Genomic DNA, 20443 nt, shown 5'->3' with positions numbered 1-20443 from the left:
TGTCTTATTACTCATATATTCATCTTAGATAATTATATTTTCGGTGATTTCTTCAGTTGCGGTGTCCACAGATTTTGAGTCGCAGTTTTCTCTTTTCATTTCTGAAAACATAGATGTAATTTAGCCCAGACAGGCTGTGACCTTTTTAGGGTTCCGTATTTTGTATGTGGATCGACTCACATGGCCATTTAGTGAAGATTTTTTACTTAGTTAAAAAGGCTATTCTTGTGGTTACTAGTGGAGTAGGTCTTTTACCTCGTCGCCAAACTAATAACTCCAGCTTGGCCTCCAGTATCGGCAATGATGGTGCTCTATCAAACGGCTGTGAACAAGTCTTAAGTGTGCAAACTGAGTGGACTCTTCAGCGGGGTGTCGGGCGCGGGGTCAATGATAAACAGTGGCGTAGCTAGGGGAGGCCTGGCGCCAGACCCCTTCGGGCACAGTGAGAGAAAAGGGCCTCGCAGATGCGACTTCGCCCACGGCTAGATTCGTTCACGCTACGGCACTGATGTTAAACACATGCAAACTCTCGTATGAGTGCCCTCTAGGTACATGCTGTACTACAAATCCCTGCACGCCCCGCTAGTCGTTCACCACTAGGCGGTACACTATGCTGTGGGATTACCTCGTCGCTTAACCAATATCTCCAGTCCAAATATTGGTAGCGTCAATGCATAAAATGCCAGCAATACGCGGAAGGCGGGCGCGACGTCGCTCAGTCGTACGGCGTTGAACATGGCAGCACTAGCGCCACAGCGGGGCCGCTCCGGAACTAGTCGCCGCGCCGAGCGGCTCTGCACTCCCACTTCCATTATGCGGTTAGCACTGCAGTACAGAAGATATTTTAATTCTAGGGAGTTTGTGTATTTTTTAGCGTCCTTTACCTGCCCTACAGAGCCACGACTTAACCGAATGCCTACATGGAGAACGTGACTAAAACGTGTACTAGATATTTCGCGTACCTACCTACTCTAGTGTTCGATATTAAACTTTCGTGAGACATATTTTAAAATACTCTAGTGTTCGTGATAGTAATATTTTCAAGTATGAAAACGAATAGATAATAGTTATTTGTTTTACAAGGGGGCAAAGTTGTTGTTTAACCGCTCGTGCTAATATTGATACCCGAGCAAGCGAAAGATTCCAGAATTGAACCACGAGCGTAGCGAGTGGTTCGAAAAATGGAATCTTGAGCGTTGCAAGGGTTTCAAAGCACGAGGGTTAAACAAAATTTGCCCCCGAGTGAAACACAACATTTTTCACCACACCAACCCGAAGCAAATATTAAATGTAAAATATCAAACAAAATCAAATCCAAATGAATGTTATTAAATATCTATCATCCAAAATCATCATTTAAAAGTCAGTTCTGCCAGCAAACATAAGAAAACAACTCAAAATTTGCATTTGATTACTTTGCCTCACATGTGAATAAAATGCAACTTTGCTATCAGATTTTGAAGTGCAAAGTAACCCTTTCCAAACTGGTGTGGTGAAAATGTTATTTCAGGCCCAAATTAGATGGCGCTGCAATCGTGTATATGTTCCAAATTCCAAACACCGCGCGGTCAGGCCTATAACCGCGAAAATCGAAGTTCGCAAATTGCGGGCATTTTTCTCTGTCACTCTAATTACGCTTTCACTGGAGTAAACGAGAAAGATCCCCGCAATTTGCGAATTTCGGTTTTCGCGGTAGCCGCTCTGGTAATCTGTGGGCCCAAAGGGATCTGTGGAGGGGTTAAGGGGGGTAGGGATCTTCTAAAGAGAAGGTAACCTACCCGATCCTAAGCATCTCCTTGATAGGCGTGATCTGCGAGAAGGCCACGAAGGGCGACGTGGTGGACATGTACTTGATGAAGCCGAGGTTGCATTTCTCGTCCTCTAGGAACGTCTTCTGGATTTGGTCGAAGCCCGCCGTCTGTTCCACGTGGAACGCGAACATGCCCTGGATAGACGAATGATCATAACATCACATTCTGTACTTGGTATTTTGGGATATACTAAAATTATGCCTACTTACGCAGCGTACTACGTCACGTAGGCGAACAACACGCGAACGCGAAGCGAAGCGATGCGGCGCGGGGTGAATCAATCCTTTGATACCTATAGAAGTGTCCTACGTGGGCGATCTCGTTGCGAACGCCTTGGGCCCGCCGCGCCGCGTCGCGTTCGCGAGTTGTTCGCGTACGTAAGACGCAGTGTTAGTCATCTCAGTAGTGCAGTAATAGTAAAGTATGCTTCCTTAAAATAGGGTAAAATCCATTTAAAATATGGCGATAGTCCATTTTTAAGGAAAGTTACCATGGCTGCCATAAAATAAGCCAATACTTATAAGTCTTTTTTCACACTGATGCGGATACGCACGCTGATCGGGTGTGTGACCGAGGCAGCGCAGTTCATTGCAATGTCCTGCTCGCACACCAGACCAGTGTATTGATACTTGAAGCTTTATACATTGAACTGGACACCTACGTACCTCTCTAACTTTGCGTATGCCGTCTTCAACACTGAGGAAACCTTTTTTCCCCTGCGAATTAATTTTACGATCTGCCAGAAGACGATGAATTGGGCGTGACTCGTGCTGAAAAATAACGTAAATTGTTAATTCAAGTAGTAACTCTATCAATCAGATGATAGAGTCGAAAGTGGTAGACCACTTTCTTGGCTGACCAATCGACCATACCTATCTCGATTTTAGAGCATTGTGATACAACTTTTTTACAGGTTCTTGGGATTTACAAGAAGTACCGTAATTGGTCATGAATTCTATTCACCTATTAACAGAATTCATTTTAGTATATAAGGCGGCTAGTTATTGAAACATATTATACTAAAATGAATTCTGTTTATATATGAATAGAATTCATTTTTAGTTTAGGGTGGCTAGTAATTTTCGATTAATTGTAACATAGGCCAATACAGTCGTGGCTTACGGCTCCTCTACACGATGGGCCAGCGCTGGCCACTGCAAGGGACGCATTTATGCGGTAGAGGGAGCTAGTGATATTGCTATCTCATTCCACCGCAGCATGGCTGCGTCTTTTGGAGTGGCCAGCGCTGGCCCATCGAGTAGAGGAGCCATTATACTTTACCCCGAACATCTGCCACGCATACACGACGTCCTGCGAGCCGCACGCCACCGGCGACGTCAGCAAGGTCTCAACGCTGTTGATGTCGTTGGTGGGAGACTGCAGGAGCGCCACCACGTTGGCGGAGTACGCAGTGTACAAGAACATGAACGCCATCAGTCCTAGCAATAGGATCTGCCGGCCTGTGGATGGAATATTGATGATTTTCCTAAAATACCTAAACATGTAAAACTCGCCCGCGGGCCGTAAACCTCTCACTTGCGGCCCGCGAGCCTCACTTTGCTTAACCCGGCGATAAATATTGCACATCGGAATTTCGGCTTCGTAAAGTGTCGTCTCTTTCTCTCTCGTTGTCTCCAATATTCCCTTTCTAAAGACCGATGTGCAATATTTATCGCCGGGTACTCTTCAGAGTACTCGCAAACCACGTGACTGACAAGCCTACGTCATCATGCGACAGCGCTAATAAGGGCCCCCCCACATCTGGCGTCTTTCGAGCGTCGGCGTCTACAATAAAATTATATGGCCGACGTCGACGCAACTGCGCAGCGACGTCATTTTCCATAGCGCTGGACCGACGCCGACGCTCGCGACGCCAGATGTAGGGGGGCCCTAAAATGCAATAGCGCTATATATATAAATGTTATTGTGACGTATGCTTGTGTCACTTTGGGAAGAGAAGACCATATTTTATTAGACTATGGAAATTATTTATCAATTTATCATTGATTTATTTTATTTCAACTGTATACAATAACATTTTTTTCTAACTTGGTAATTTAACACGTCATGCTCCGTGGAAACCCCACTGTCTGTTTTGTGATTTATTGAAACGTAATGCTGATGTACACAATATGTACTGAATTAGTACATACTTAGAAAAATTTGTACCTCAATAGATCGAGAGTACAATTAACTCAATTCGGACTTGCTGTAGAGCATCTCCCCAGCAACCCCAAAATTTAATTAAAGAAAATTCACGTAAATACTTACTTTTTAGCAAAAAAGACGCCTAAAAAAAATTGTACTGCAGTTTTTAATGTTGATCGAGTTAGCCATGGCTAGTTAAATTAACTAATTGTCGCCAGGACGCAAGCGCCTCCAGCCGACTTCTCATAGCTCCTCTACACGATGGGCCAACGCCGGCCACTCCAAGGGACGCATTTATGCGTTAGAGGGAGCAAGTGATATTGCTATCTCATTCTACTGCATGGCTGCGTCCCTTGGAGTGGCTGGCGTTGGCCCATCGTGTAGAGGAGCCATCAAACGTACGAAACTTTGTGTTTTTATTTAGGTACAATGAGATACACACGTTTTATTTATGTTATGAACTTGGTTTCTGGTGAGAGTTCAATTTTTTTCTTGGCAACCAGCAATGGGGGTGTAGTTGCATTGATCATAAACGTACGTACTTATTTTTAGTCGTACCTTCGTGTTTTTTACATGACATTATTGAAGTATCTTGATAACGTTAAAACGAAGATTAGGTACTTTTATTTTTATTGCTAGGTACTTATAGGAGTTACAATTCATAAAACCATATTTTTATATCATTTTTAATTGTTTAACGTAAAATATGTTATACAAGGAAACATAATAAACAAATCGATTGAAAACTATTTTTAAGTTATCTTATTGACAAAATATCATCATCTAAACATATATAAACATTGATTGACTTTTTGCATTTTTAATAAAATTAACTCTTGATGTAAATAAGTATGTTTGATTGAAATGGTTTACCAAAATTTGTTTTATGTACCTTTGTCTTGAGATCATCATAGCAGTACCAGTAAGGTCCCGTTTTACAATGAGCTGTAAAATGACCAAGTCCTGTTGCAACTGTTGGAGGTACAAATTCAATAATTGACGCTAGGTCGTATCGTCTGTTGCTTTGCAGAACTAATGTTTTTGGCAGTTCTTTTATAGTCACTGTATTAACGACTTCAAATATAATATGATCCGATAAATTATAGGTCATCGCAACTGTGCCAAAACATTGTTCGTTATTACACTTTGTATATTCATTGCTCAACATAGAGTTTGCTGATGATTCTAAGCCAGCAAGACTCTCCTCCAAGTATAGGATATTCAACGGTAAAATTGGTAACATTCTTTCTGTTCTCTTGTCACAAGTATTGCATGTTTTTAAAATTCTTGCACTACAATATTCACTAAAGAGAATCGACTCAAAAATCTTGGTCACATTACACTGACAATCATAAATTTTGAGATTACCCTGGTAAGAAATTTTGTCACAAAAATTTATAAGAATATCTGACCTTAATCGTAATACATCAACATCCAAGTCATTCAGAGATACTGCTTTAACCAACATAGAAAAAGTCGATTTTATACGGTCGACATGTTGAGCAAAAACATTATTCTCTTTATAAAGTACGGCAAATGCTTGTAGAACAGCATCAAACGCGCATGTATTTTGCAAAATTATATCTTTCATTCCTGATCTACTAATATTTCCGTTTGGAATCAAATGTACATACTTTCTATTACTCTTTGGTTTAATTGTTTCGATTAAAGGTTTCGATTTATTAGTATTGTTTTTGTTTCGCCAGTTTTCCTCGTTTTTTGGTTTAGCTATGAATATAGAATTATCCCCGAAAGATTTATCAGTTTCATCAAAGCTTTTTTGTGATTTTTCTTGTGAATCATTAGTACAATCAAGGGAACCATTTGCTGTCTGAAAAATATCAGGATAAGAGCATTTCGCGGCCTTTAATTCTCCAGATAAATAATCAGTATGAACCATAATAAATCTATCCACACGCAAAAGACCGCTTCTTGAATTGAGTAGTAGCTGTTTAATGTTTTTAAAATAACTTCCAACGTTGCTGCTACTAGCATTGTCAGTCGATTCCTTGAAAAAAGGCAACATTAGATTAGTCCAAAGGGGCAGTCTATATATAAGTTTCTTAAAGCTTTCTATAAATATAGGAAAAAAATAAACATTTTCAAAATTAGTGTCTTCACACAGATCACTGTGCACTTTTTCTCTGTTTATAATATGTTCGAAATCGGCAATAACTGTGTTCTGAAGAAGTAATTCGTCATCATTTTCTTCAAATATCGAACCCTCGTTGTCTGATTCTATTACTTCTTCTGGTTGTTCCATTTCTTCAAGAATGTTTTCAATTTCTTCAGTTGTGCCAAGCAACTTTTCTTTAGCTATTTCACATCTCGTTATCTGGCCATTTTTTGTACATCGATCAAATCTGTTAACTGCAACTATTATAACATTTAGTATGATTTCTTTCGCCGTCGCATAAATATTACACGATTTAAGCTTTAACAATTGCCGTATGTAAAATTTCTTCACACGCATGTCAACATTTTTGAAACATTTAAGTCTGTATAAAGTTTTTATAAAATGTGACGAATCAAGGCGCATTATACACTTTGGACTAACTTTCGTTAGCCCTTCTAAAAGTGAAAAACAGTGATTTATGTAAGCTTTTGTCGTATTAAAGGTAGTGAACACTTTAACACAAGCACCGATCAAAGCGCTGGAGTCATCGGTAATCACTTCCTTAGGTTTTGGCATAGATTGTATCCATGTTTTTAGCCATAAATATATGTTGTCTAGTGTTTGAGTAGCTGAAATCATCTGAGCGATTGGTATAGACGTGTTTTTAATTTTAAGAAGTACAACGTATAAGAACAGATGTTTTGACTGGTAACAGCGTTTCGGGTCGATTGGAGGCCGTATTTTTTTAAATAATGATCCAGTTGCGTCTAGGCTCAGTGAAGTATAATTTGTATGTGAAAATGTTTCATAAAATGTTCGCTGCAACTTCGTCCAATAATAGACAAAGAAGGGGTTGAGGGAAACATTCCGAATTACAGTATCAAATGGTGGCGTAAAACTCATTATCCATAACGCCATCGTCACAACTCTGTGATAATATGTGGAAGTATTAGTCCGGCTCCTTATATTTTGAAGAGTTTTAGGTGTAGGAATGAAAGGCGGTTCCTGTGTATCATCATCACCAAGGACACTATTCATTAATTTGTTTCGAAATACTATTGGATATTCATTTTCCAAGCTAGCAGCAAGTTTTTCTTTAGTGCATTTTGTGGTAGCGCTACTATGCTCAGTCTGCAGGATGTCTTGTCTGTGACCCGTGACAAGAACTAGACAAATATATTTACATATTTACCTATAGTTGGTCAAGCAAATCTTGTCACTAGTAAAAGGCGCGAAATTCAGTTTTTCTTTGGGACGATAACCCTTGGCGCCTACATTTTTAAATTTGCCGCCTTTTTCTTTTGACAAGATTTACTTGACCACTTTACTTATAGGCTGTTGTTGTTGTTGGCAAAAAGAGTAGAAATTAAAAAGTGGCAATACTGAAGTGTCGTCCCTTTCAAATCAATGTATAATTGTATATTAGAAAACGGGACGACACTACAGTATTGCCACTTTTTAATTTGTACTCTTTTTTGTCAGACTGTATAATAGTTTTCCTTAATTACTTACATTCATACTTACACCCACAGATACAACATGAATGTATGTCGCGGGTACTGTTCTGTTTATGTGGGTATTAATATCACTGCAGTGTAAAATTTGTCAACTACCCTCAATTAGTGTTTTAACCGAATCATCATTCACTCCTCCGTTACGATCGCGTATGGTGTTCGTACATTCTCAAAAATGAAGCGTGGAAAAAGATTATCCGTTTCTTTAGAGGAACAAAAGTGTGTTTTCTTACAACACAGTGAACAATTCCGTGATGTGACTAGTTTGCCAAGTTCTGGAAGTGATGTTTACAAGACAATAAGTCGTAAGTTAAGTGCTCAAATATCACCTAAGGCTTTGTACCTTTCCGCTAAAAGAAATTTCAATTTATTTTTTAGTGAGATGGACATTAATAAAAATATTAATCATGAACTATCTATCGGTAAAAGTAACGGTTGTTCCGAAGATTCTTCAAGTGTGGATAGCAATAGTGGTGAGTCAACACTTTCTGATAGTAACAGTGATTGTGATGACAATATAGTAGAATTTGAAATGGAACTATGCGAATGGGAAAAGATCAAACCGCAGCTACATAATGACATCAAAGACAGTTCTGGTCGCCGCAGTTTAAAAAAGAGATTGCCGTCAGGAGTTTGGAGCGACTGTATAAGAAAACAAATTTGGGAAAAAACTAAAAATAGGTGCACATGGGTATTCAAAAATAATTATACTAATGGTGACAGTGTAAAAATAAATGGTTACTGTCAAGAATGCAGTGGTAAAATTTTTATCTACACCGATAATCGTGATAGTAATTCGATTTCTGTAAAGTGTATTCTGCAAAATGTAGATTCAGAATTGATCCACAAGAAAAAAGTTAGAATAACAAAATGCACTAAAGAAAAACTTGCTGCTAGCTTGGAAAATGAATATCCAATAGTATTTCGAAATAAATTAATGAATAGTGTCCTTGGTGATGATGATACACAGGAACCGCCTTTCATTCCTACACTTAAAACTCTTCAAAATATAAGGAGCCGGACTAATACTTCCACATATTATCACAGAGTTGTGACGATGGCGTTATGGATAATGAGTTTTACGCCACCATTTGATACTGTAATTCGGAATGTTTCCCTCAACCCCTTCTTTGTCTATTATTGGACGAAGTTGCAGCGAACATTTTATGAAACATTTTCACATACAAATTATACTTCACTGAGCCTAGACGCAACTGGATCATTATTTAAAAAAATACGGCCTCCAATCGACCCGAAACGCTGTTACCAGTCAAAACATCTGTTCTTATACGTTGTACTTCTTAAAATTAAAAACACGTCTATACCAATCGCTCAGATGATTTCAGCTACTCAAACACTAGACAACATATATTTATGGCTAAAAACATGGATACAATCTATGCCAAAACCTAAGGAAGTGATTACCGATGACTCCAGCGCTTTGATCGGTGCTTGTGTTAAAGTGTTCACTACCTTTAATACGACAAAAGCTTACATAAATCACTGTTTTTCACTTTTAGAAGGGCTAACGAAAGTTAGTCCAAAGTGTATAATGCGCCTTGATTCGTCACATTTTATAAAAACTTTATACAGACTTAAATGTTTCAAAAATGTTGACATGCGTGTGAAGAAATTTTACATACGGCAATTGTTAAAGCTTAAATCGTGTAATATTTATGCGACGGCGAAAGAAATCATACTAAATGTTATAATAGTTGCAGTTAACAGATTTGATCGATGTACAAAAAATGGCCAGATAACGAGATGTGAAATAGCTAAAGAAAAGTTGCTTGGCACAACTGAAGAAATTGAAAACATTCTTGAAGAAATGGAACAACCAGAAGAAGTAATAGAATCAGACAACGAGGGTTCGATATTTGAAGAAAATGATGACGAATTACTTCTTCAGAACACAGTTATTGCCGATTTCGAACATATTATAAACAGAGAAAAAGTGCACAGTGATCTGTGTGAAGACACTAATTTTGAAAATGTTTATTTTTTTCCTATATTTATAGAAAGCTTTAAGAAACTTATATATAGACTGCCCCTTTGGACTAATCTAATGTTGCCTTTTTTCAAGGAATCGACTGACAATGCTAGTAGCAGCAACGTTGAAAGTTATTTTAAAGACTGCGGTCTTTTGCGTGTGGATAGATTTATTATGGTTCATACTGATTATTTATCTGGAGAATTAAAGGCCGCGAAACGCTCTTATCCTGATATTTTTCAGACAGCAAATGGTTCCCTTGATTGTACTAATGATTCACAAGAAAAATCACAAAAAAGCTTTGATGAAACTGATAAATCTTTCGGGGATAATTCTATATTCATAGCTAAACCAAAAAACGAGGAAAACTGGCGAAACAAAAACAATACTAATAAATCGAAACCTTTAATCGAAACAATTAAACCAAAGAGTAATAGAAAGTATGTACATTTGATTCCAAACGGAAATATTAGTAGATCAGGAATGAAAGATATAATTTTGCAAAATACATGCGCGTTTGATGCTGTTCTACAAGCATTTGCCGTACTTTATAAAGAGAATAATGTTTTTGCTCAACATGTCGACCGTATAAAATCGACTTTTTCTATGTTGGTTAAAGCAGTATCTCTGAATGACTTGGATGTTGATGTATTACGATTAAGGTCAGATATTCTTATAAATTTTTGTGACAAAATTTCTTACCAGGGTAATCTCAAAATTTATGATTGTCAGTGTAATGTGACCAAGATTTTTGAGTCGATTCTCTTTAGTGAATATTGTAGTGCAAGAATTTTAAAAACATGCAATACTTGTGACAAGAGAACAGAAAGAATGTTACCAATTTTACCGTTGAATATCCTATACTTGGAGGAGAGTCTTGCTGGCTTAGAATCATCAGCAAACTCTATGTTGAGCAATGAATATACAAAGTGTAATAACGAACAATGTTTTGGCACAGTTGCGATGACCTATAATTTATCGGATCATATTATATTTGAAGTCGTTAATACAGTGACTATAAAAGAACTGCCAAAAACATTAGTTCTGCAAAGCAACAGACGATACGACCTAGCGTCAATTATTGAATTTGTACCTCCAACAGTTGCAACAGGACTTGGTCATTTTACAGCTCATTGTAAAACGGGACCTTACTGGTACTGCTATGATGATCTCAAGACAAAGGTACATAAAACAAATTTTGGTAAACCATTTCAATCAAACATACTTATTTACATCAAGAGTTAATTTTATTAAAAATGCAAAAAGTCAATCAATGTTTATATATGTTTAGATGATGATATTTTGTCAATAAGATAACTTAAAAATAGTTTTCAATCGATTTGTTTATTATGTTTCCTTGTATAACATATTTTACGTTAAACAATTAAAAATGATATAAAAATATGGTTTTATGAATTGTAACTCCTATAAGTACCTAGCAATAAAAATAAAAGTACCTAATCTTCGTTTTAACGTTATCAAGATACTTCAATAATGTCATGTAAAAAACACGAAGGTACGACTAAAAATAAGTACGTACGTTTATGATCAATGCAACTACACCCCCATTGCTGGTTGCCAAGAAAAAAATTGAACTCTCACCAGAAACCAAGTTCATAACATAAATAAAACGTGTGTATCTCATTGTACCTAAATAAAAACACAAAGTTTCGTACGTTTGATGGCTCCTCTACACGATGGGCCAACGCCAGCCACTCCAAGGGACGCAGCCATGCAGTAGAATGAGATAGCAATATCACTTGCTCCCTCTAACGCATAAATGCGTCCCTTGGAGTGGCCGGCGTTGGCCCATCGTGTAGAGGAGCTATGAGAAGTCGGCTGGAGGCGCTTGCGTCCTGGCGACAATTAGTTAATTTAACTAGCCATGGCTTACTCGATCAACATTAAAAACTGCAGTACAATTTTTTTTAGGCGTCTTTTTTGCTAAAAAGTAAGTATTTACGTGAATATTCTTTAATTAAATTTTGGGGTTGCTGGGGAGATGCTCTACAGCAAGTCCGAATTGAGTTAATTGTACTCTCGATCTATTGAGGTACAAATTTTTCTAAGTATGTACTAATTCAGTACATATTGTGTACATCAGCATTACGTTTCAATAAATCACAAAACAGACAGTGGGGTTTCCACGGAGCATGACGTAATTTAACTATGATACGGTTCATGCGGTAAGAGACGGCAGTGCGTACTTGCGAAGTGGTTGACATTTTAAATACAGATAGTCAGGGTAGTAAAAAAACAATAAATTTAGTAGTCCAGTATATTATAGCTTAGTACAATCTCTGGGGCGGGCCCATGGTGGATTTCATGTGCAGCGAGCGCACGTTCTGCCAGTGCTTCTTGAGCAGCGACACGAGGAAGTTGATGGAGAGATGCACGTTCTGTGCCAGCTCGTCCGGGGTCATGTCCACGTGTCCAACTGCCACAGACAGACACAGGACCTGGAAAACGATGTTTTATTCAGTATTCTTTTTGGTAAGTATTGATAGGTGGTGATAGAATGAATGATCAGTGAAAGTTGGTCATCAAAGTATTTTCATTAGATAATACATGCAATTTTAAACATCATTTCGATTTTTTTCTATTGTTATGAACTGCCATTACTAACCCTTTGTACAAAGCTGTCAAAACTTTGAAGGACTTGGGACAAAATAATACAAAAATGGGACGAGTGCGAGTGATACTTGCCCACCGAGGGTTCCGTACTTTATAGTATTTGTTGTTATAGCGGAAACAACTCACAGTTCATGAGATACAGCCTGGACAGCCTGGTGACAGACAGTGGATTCTTAGTAATAGGGTCCTATTTTTACCCTGTGGGTACAGAACCCTAAAACGTGCACATGTATTTACAATTTCAATTCTAACTCGATGTTAACAAATTTTAAAATATTTTACAATGGCTATCTGATAATAAGGCACAAGACCTATGATTAAACATATTAAGTCCCATCTATGCAAAATATAATATTTGACAGGCTTTAAGGATTGTAAAAATAATAACTGTTCCGTGAACAAAGTTTTGTACGGAATACTAAAAATATGTAAAACAAAAATATTACCTTCTTCATCTGGAACTTGATGGTGGCCTTGACCTCATCGATCTTCTGCGTCATGGACTCCTGGTGGGAGAGCAGACCAGGGAACTTGCCCGCCTTGTTGAGACCGGGGCCCAGCAGACGCGGGATCTGTTTGATCAGGGATTCAGATGCCAGGAAAGCATCGTATCTGGAAATAAGTTGAAGAAAATAAAAATCTGTAAAAACCGACATATGACATGAAAAAGAACATTGCCATAGGGCCACTTGCACCATTCACAAACCCAGGGTTAACATGGCTAAACCAGGAGTTGCCACGGTTTCCAGTATAATTTTACACTGGGTTAATGGTTTAACCGGTTAACCCCAGGTTAGTTGGATGGTGTAAGTGGCGCTTACTTTCTTAAATTGCATGAAAATATTATAGAGCGTCATGGCACTATGGGAAATGGGGTAGCTGCGCAGTTGAAACAATGTTGCGTTGAGCATCTGCCGTAGAGTTGACTAAACACCAACGCTCGGGAGACGCTAGTGTGGGGTGGCTCTAAGGTCAATAGATAAACAACTTACTTCTTAGCTAGTTTCTTGACAAGCTTCTTGTTCTTGTTGAGCTTCTTCAAAGCTTCGGCATCCATGCACGGCACATCCAAGTTCTTTGCCTCGTCGCAGTGCTGCTGATCTCCCAGAATGCACACCTGCATCTTGGGGCGGGGGATGTACTTCAGTCTGCAATTGATCACTGCTTTTAGCGAATAGTACCAAGTTATAGGAATTTGATTTAAGTATTTAGGGGTATCAGATAAAGTTTGTCATCAAAGTATTTTCATTAGATAATACATGCAATTTTAGACATCATCTAGTTGCATTGAGCGATTCGTTTTTTGTTTTGGGTCAAAAACTTTTGGCAAATGGAATAGACACATTGTTCAGTAAATTAGACCAAACCAGACAGTGGGACTCGAAAATTTCACTAATTTAATGATAAGTAATCGCTGGCTTACCACTCCTTTATAACCTTAAAAGTTAGTCGGAGAGCCGAAGCTCGCCTACCCGATATTTAAAGACTCTGGGTAGAGTCCCGTCAGCAATAAGCCAACTCCCTGTATTTAACCACTCTGGTGGCCGCATGGCGACCACAAAAATGTTTAGTACAGGTAAACGTACTTGACGGTGCCAGAGAAACGCTTGTCCTTCTGGGGGTCATAGTTCTTCAGACCGATCTGGATTTCAACTGTCTCCAGGAAGCGGCGCTTCTTGTCCTTTGACGCCTGAAGCACGGCGTTGACGCACTCATAGAGCGTATCACGGGATACTTTCGACCTAAAATAAGTAAAAATAAGGTTAGCATCGGACACTTTATAGGTTATGTCGCCAACGTGTTACATACATGCTAGTAATTTGTCGTCTACATTGTTGATTTAACAATACTACAGTTTCCGATCAGTTGTTAACGAGTTCTAATAATTATAATCCTTGTTAATAGTATTTAAAGAAATAAGCAAACTTACGACATCGTCGATGAATAAACCACTCCTCACGAAAGTGACAACCGAAAGAAAGAACGTGTAATGGCGGAACCGAAGTGGGAGGCGGGGAGCAGTGCTGCCAGATTAAATTTTCTAAAATCTGTAGGTCGACAGCGACAGTAGGAATATGAGAAAAATATTTATTGGTCAACAAATCCGGCTATTCCAGCCGAAAATTACAAGGTCATCAAAAGTTAGTAACAATGCGAAATTTTTTTGAAATAATTTGAAATACTTGGAGAACCAAGAGAAATTTCATTAAATTTACTTTTCAAAAGTTTTATTCAGTGTCGCTGTTTCGCAGAAAAGTAACTTCCGTTTTTTTTTAACTGTTGTTCCGTACTTCCGTAGATTCAACAATAATCTCTGTAGGTCCACGCACAAAGCCTAAATACCGTAGATCTACGGATTGTTTCGTAGATCTGGCAATGTTGGCGAGGAGCGCATGCAAGGCCCCTACCTTTTCTGTTCTCTTTGACGGCGCAGCAACTAGTATCATTTCTCTCTCCTCGCTCTTTTAAAATGCCATTTGTCAAAAAAGGACAACCATACTGTTGACAAGGTGAACTTCAAATCAAGTGTTGCCTTTTTTGATGCATCCAGGCTGTGTATATGTGCGTAAAAACGTGTATATGTGCTCTTTTAGGGATGTCAAAAGTCGATTTTAATCATGTTATATATCGATAAATGCTACACAGTGGAACGAAATAGCAATTAATTGAAGCTTCAATATCTTCGTTAAACATAAACATTATTGAAATGCTAATGGATAATGAATATATTATAATATAATAATATAATTCAATTATTGCGGAACACCTATTTTAGGAGGTATTTATGTATTTCAATTAAATATCTGAACTTTCCCTTGGTTCCCTGCTGGGGCGTGACTATAAAATTGTGATCTGATAACCGCAATAAAGAATAAAAGCGTTTTTGGTCATTTTAGGTATCGTTAAGCCTTTGAAGTAAAATTAAAATTGCAAGAAATGTCGATAGTTTATCGATATGACTTTATCGACATGGCTACAGCAACGTGGGCCTCATTGTTAATCGTACACTAAACAAAAGTGGCAACAGTGACAGCTCGCTGAGACACCGTCTATATATATTATGTCTATGGTTGGGCCTTGGGCCCTTGTCTATGAGCGCATGCGTGTCAATATTTTTTTATACACCGGATTTGATCTTTTTTGCCAGATAGCAAATTAAACGTGTTTATGTTGGTAGTAATGGAAAATGTACTCTTTTAATACCGTTAACGTCGAAGCATATTATCATAAACGGATATCATTATAAAAATAAGTAGGTGTATTATATAATTATATTATGGCTTAAAATTTACTGTTATGAATATGAACTTACTGGCTATCGAAAGCGGATCAGCTGCAGTTCCTTGTTGAAATACTAAACACAGCGTATCAAAAAATCCATCTGACGTTTTTTGTAGCCATGACTTGCTGTTGTAATTCTTCTGTAGGTAGGTAAATAACATCTTTTAAAGTAAGGACGCTATACACGATGAATCTCATACAGTGACCTGCCATTTCCTATCTCTATCGCATGCGCGTAATTATAAATATATATTGCTGTCCCGCTCATGCTGCCGGGGGTTAATGCCACTGTGCGAACGGGACAGCAGTATAATTATGCGCGTGCGATTTACATATATGACTGGTCAATGTACGAAATTCTTCGCGCTTAGCGTTCTTACATTAGTATGAGTTTAGTTAGTTTATAATACCTATTTAATGAATTCATTGGTATGTTTTCTAGAAAACAACTTACCATACGATCCTCTCCAAAAGAAGACAAAAATAAAGTAAAGGATGATATAATGATCAGAAGTACAGTTGAAATCCAAACACCAACGTCAAAAGGTAGAACGTAGATGTTAGTCACCGACGCAAGCGCTGGCTTCTTGAACACAAACATAGCTTCAATCTTCGAAGGGGCCAGGAAGTAGTTCACGTATTTTACACGTTCTTTTTGTGCTATCATACAGGAACCTGTGGGAGTTCAAGCCCATATTCATTTTTAGAAAATAGGTCTATAGTATTTTATACAATCGTGATATAATAGAGAGCTTTTCAGTCGAGTACCGTGTTTAGGCAACGAAGCTTGCTGAGTTGCCTAAGTCAGGTACGAGATTGAAAAGCGTGATTATATCACTATTGTATACAATACTTTTTCTACGAGTCAGCAAAAATAATACTTTAAAAGAATCATACAAACAACCAAACCAAAAGTATAGGTACAGCTAATTGTAAGATACGCGAGCAGCCGCGATACCTGCCCCGGCCGTCAACGACACCTTCTCGTAAGCGTAACTCATGAGGCCCTGGTACTTTCTCCGCGCTACATTCAATTTTTAGACAGTTGTTTTCTCGATTTTGGCCACCGTAGCCTATGGAGACTAACAAGCAACACTAAGTGGTTTTCGTAGTCTATGGATGTTGCCATATTAAGGGTGTCACATGCGCGTTTCTGACTTATGAACCAATTGTTTCTACTATACAACCTAATAAATAATTAATTTGAGCTATGGTTTTGTTTCGTCCTCTTGATCACGGCGAGCTGTGATTGGCCAATTTCATTATAGTTGACCAAACTGTATCGAAATGAATATTATAGTTGAGCTGGGAGCCCATACATTAAAAATACCCAATTGAAGTTTGGTATGTATAAGAAATCTTAATTCAAGAATTAGTCGACGAGTAGAAAAAAATATTAATAAAATACCTACCTACGAACCGAAATAAATAAATATTCGTAACCTGCTAAATCAGCCCGTCCATCTTGCATTTCACGTACGATCCCATCCCACTGACCATCTGGTTGCAGGTAGCCCCATGAGGTAGTCCGATTCAGTACCTTGGTTCCATTCACCCATTCTACTAGGTGCGTACACATATAATATACTAGTTTTGTCATTGTGTCCCGTTCCCGGTGTCTGAAAGAATATTATGAGCGATTATTTGTAATGTGATTTTACTTTGTTATTGTATAATTTACGAGTATCTATGGCCTTTGTATAAGAGTATAAGTACTTAAGTAAATGTGCTAAGTTGGTAATGGGGGAAATACAAAGGACGCGGACGCCAGCGCACGACGTGGTGAAAATATGCACGGCTTAATTTGACGTGGCTATAAGTATAGGCCAATATTTGATGCTGGTGAGTGGTTAGGAATGAAGACGGTGCCTTGTTTTTGTCTGCTGCAGTATTATGGCTTATGGCTTCTCTACACGTTGGGCCAACGCCGGCCACTCCAAGGGACGCATTTATGCGTTAGAGGGAGCAAGTGATATAGCTATCTCATTCTACCGCATGGCTGCGTCCGTTGGAGTGGCCGGCGTTGGCCCATCGTGTAGAGGAGCCATTACAGATAGTCGGGCAAGTCCTCCAAAGTTCGGTTGTGCAGTAAGACGGTAGGTACGACAACATCCGCGCCCCGCAGATCGCGTCGTCGCACCGCCGCCGGCGCCGGCCGCGGCCGGTCGAAGCCGACCGGCGTCCACACGCCGAAGTCCTCCCATATCAGGGGGAGGTGGGCTTTTATTTTATACACTGCAAAGAGGTGACAGATCTTTAAGTACTGTAAAGTATTAAAACTAATATCACACTTTGCTGAGTAGGTGTTTTGTAAATAAAATAGGGTGATTGTGAACAAAACATGGGTATGCCGTATGGAAATCTAAAGTTACAATTACTACTAAGTACATATTAAATTTACTTACGTATTTATTTATCATGTATACCTAATTACATTAATTACCTATGATTCAATACTCCATGCAAGTATTAACATTATCTAAGTAGGTACCTATACTTTATGCAAATAAATACGTTTAACCATGTGCTGCATGAGCACGCTATGCATCTTTATTTTGGCATCGTGATAATCTAGAATATCTAGATTATATAATTAAGAATCCACTACTGAATATTTATAGCAGTGTGGAATTATTCGTAATTATTTTTAATGGACTGTACAAATGTACATGTTATAAATTAATGAATTTCATTATTTTATGAACTACTTATACTTACCTACCCAAACTACCAAAGTTTTTACAAAAGAAGAAGACAAGGTTTAGTTTTAGATCTCTCACCCTTTTGTTTAATGGCCGATGCTGATTTACTGATCTTGTTTTGATACGACCTCGACGATCGCTAATGCCGGCTACATACGTAACGATAAATCGTAGCGATTAAACTGTGCAGTCCGATTTGCGCTGTTTTATCTGCCGTGTGTATGACAAATCGTTGTCGATTATCGTAACGATTTGTCATACACACGGTGGATAAAACCGGACTGCACAGTTTAATCGCTACGATTTATAGTTACGTGTGTAGCCTAGGTAACGCTAATTGCGATCGTCCGTCGTATCAAAATCGTAACAAATTTGTTAAATCAGAGTTTGAAGATTTTCCCATTTGAAGTCGGTTTAAATTTTTTTTTAATATTTAGTTTTTTATTTTATAATGATACAGGAATCTTACCTGAATATAAAAGTACGCAGTTACTTCGTTGAAATGCAACGTAGACCTCCGTGCTTATATCAATGTACAGGTTAGCGAACCGATCTTCAATGGCTCGTTTCTCATCAATGTAATCATTCGCTATGGTATTTATATCGTTACAGCGATCATTCGATAAGGAGCTTAGATCATTATTGCGATTATTGGTAAACAGTAGCCATCGACTGGGACTCTTGATCAATCCATCCTTGATTGCCTTGATAGATAGAAATTGAGCTTGATTAAGTAGGTATAGTTAGTTATGTCACTGAATACCTAGGCACTAGAGTTATACCAAAAAGTCTGCAGAGGTTTTGATAGCCCACGCAGTGCAAGTGTTATTTTAAACGTCAAACTTCTATCATGACGTACAAATAACTATGGCTATCAGAATCGCTGCAGACTTTTCTTGGTGTAACTCTGCCTAAAAAGACTAATCGATAAAAAACCTACTTGGAAAGTAAAATTCCTAAGGGAATATCACAATCAACCCGCTTCGTAGCTAAACAATGGGCTACTTTCACTATGGGAATAAAAACTAAATTAAGTACCTGGGAGCCGATTTTTGAATTTCGACCACTCGATTTCGTGTATTTCGTTAAATAATATCTCCGCTACTATAGGCATTTAAATTCTACTAATAGAATTCAAATCGAGTGGTCAATACCAATAGATTCCAAATTTTGATCGCTCGTATTTCAAAAATTAGCATTTCGCCGTTTTACACCGATTTTCGAGTGACGAAATCGAGCGATCGAAATTCAAAAATCGGCCCCCTGGGCATTTCACTTAATTGAACACCTTTAACGGCCGGTTAGCAATCGTTACAAAACTGACGGTCAAAGTCAAATCTCATACATTTTGTCAGGAAGGTAACGGTTAGACGTTACTGAAACACGTCTTAAGTCGCGCTTAACTTGTACAAGTTAAATGAAAATGCCCAAATTTTCTCTACCTTGTACAACAGGTCCCGCGCAGATTCACCGTGTAAGTCGACCAGGTGAACGACATCACCAGTTTCCTTAGATAGCGTGTTTTGAATGTTAGGGGCTATTTTAAATTGTTTGTGATCAGCAGCTAGCATTTTACACATTTGAACATGTTCTTCTGAAATACAAGACGAAACCAATTGGGTACTACTCTAGCTTTTCAGTGCTAATGACACATATGGTGCGTCATGCGGCTGCGAACGTTTTATTAATATTCATATTGATTTTATTTGTATTAGCTAAACAGATAGGCGTATTTATTCTAATTTTAATCACAGGATATGAATTCGACCCATATCTAATCCACAAATTGTTTAAACTAATCTTATTTACTATATTTTTTATTTATTGGAATTTCTGTTCGTTTGATTGAGTGTAGATCAAACGAACAAAAATAGTAAATTATTAAGACAAACTAAAGGAGATTAAATAATTTACTTTTACTCAGTTGCATATGCGAGACAATAGTCGATGACCTCCCTTCGCCTTGCAGAAAACCTTTAAGGAATTCGACGCGTCGACTCAAATCATGAGATTGTGCTTTTGAAACACAAAAGAATGTCAAAATGAAAATCAATTGGAAATGCGCCATCTTTGGACGCAAGCGAGCGATTTATGATAGGTGCTAGAGTTAAGATTATATTTAAGTAAACGAGGGTGAAGTATTCACTATTAGTTTGTTTATGTTGTGCTGTGAATGTACATTTTGAACTCTGGACCCGTAGTTACTGTTTCAAATTGTAGATCATTTTATATTAGACGGTTAAACC

At 38.2% G+C, this 20443-nt stretch overlaps 2 protein-coding genes across 2 annotated transcripts; both read right to left on the bottom strand.

Moving 5' to 3' along the window:
* Positions 1-22: 22 nt before the first annotated feature.
* Positions 23-20289, bottom strand: LOC134674340 (glutamate receptor 3-like). The gene is made up of 12 exons (XM_063532388.1): positions 20112-20289; positions 19640-19791; positions 18667-18901; positions 17547-17730; positions 16939-17114; positions 15950-16170; positions 15527-15635; positions 3093-3271; positions 2477-2581; positions 1779-1945; positions 626-825; positions 23-101 (listed from the first exon to the last, which is right to left on the bottom strand). Exons 1-12 carry the CDS (start codon positions 20263-20265, stop codon positions 25-27), a joined length of 1959 nt encoding a protein of 652 aa, XP_063388458.1. The 5' UTR covers positions 20266-20289; the 3' UTR covers positions 23-24.
* On the bottom strand, positions 11844-14274 carry LOC134674375 (large ribosomal subunit protein uL1). Its single transcript, XM_063532440.1, has 5 exons — positions 14144-14274; positions 13800-13955; positions 13206-13361; positions 12660-12825; positions 11844-12038 (listed from the first exon to the last, which is right to left on the bottom strand). Exons 1-5 carry the CDS (start codon positions 14146-14148, stop codon positions 11868-11870), a joined length of 654 nt encoding a protein of 217 aa, XP_063388510.1. The 5' UTR covers positions 14149-14274; the 3' UTR covers positions 11844-11867.
* Positions 20290-20443: the final 154 nt, after the last annotated feature.

Source organism: Cydia fagiglandana, chromosome 20 (genome assembly GCF_963556715.1).
Source record: "Cydia fagiglandana chromosome 20, ilCydFagi1.1, whole genome shotgun sequence".
Lineage (NCBI taxonomy): Eukaryota > Metazoa > Arthropoda > Insecta > Lepidoptera > Tortricidae > Cydia > Cydia fagiglandana.
This window is presented reverse-complemented; position numbering and strand designations above follow the sequence as displayed.

Bases quoted from the DNA above. Each gene is read 5' to 3' on its own strand.
- LOC134674375 (XM_063532440.1), bottom strand. The intron at 12,826-13,205 runs GTAAGTTGTTTA...ACTTATTTCCAG, and splicing joins GTCAAGAAACTAGCTAAGAA to ATACGATGCTTTCCTGGCAT. The intron at 12,039-12,659 runs GTAATATTTTTG...ATCGTTTTCCAG, and splicing joins TCAAGTTCCAGATGAAGAAG to GTCCTGTGTCTGTCTGTGGC.
- LOC134674340 (XM_063532388.1), bottom strand. From the start codon at position 20,265: ATGGCGCATTTCCAATTGATTTTCATTTTGACATTCTTTTGTGTTTCA. The intron at 3,272-15,526 runs GTAAGTTCATAT...TTCCATCCACAG, and splicing joins TGATCCGCTTTCGATAGCCA to GCCGGCAGATCCTATTGCTA. The intron at 826-1,778 runs GTAGGTTACCTT...TCTGTACTGCAG, and splicing joins AAGGAGATGCTTAGGATCGG to TGCTAACCGCATAATGGAAG.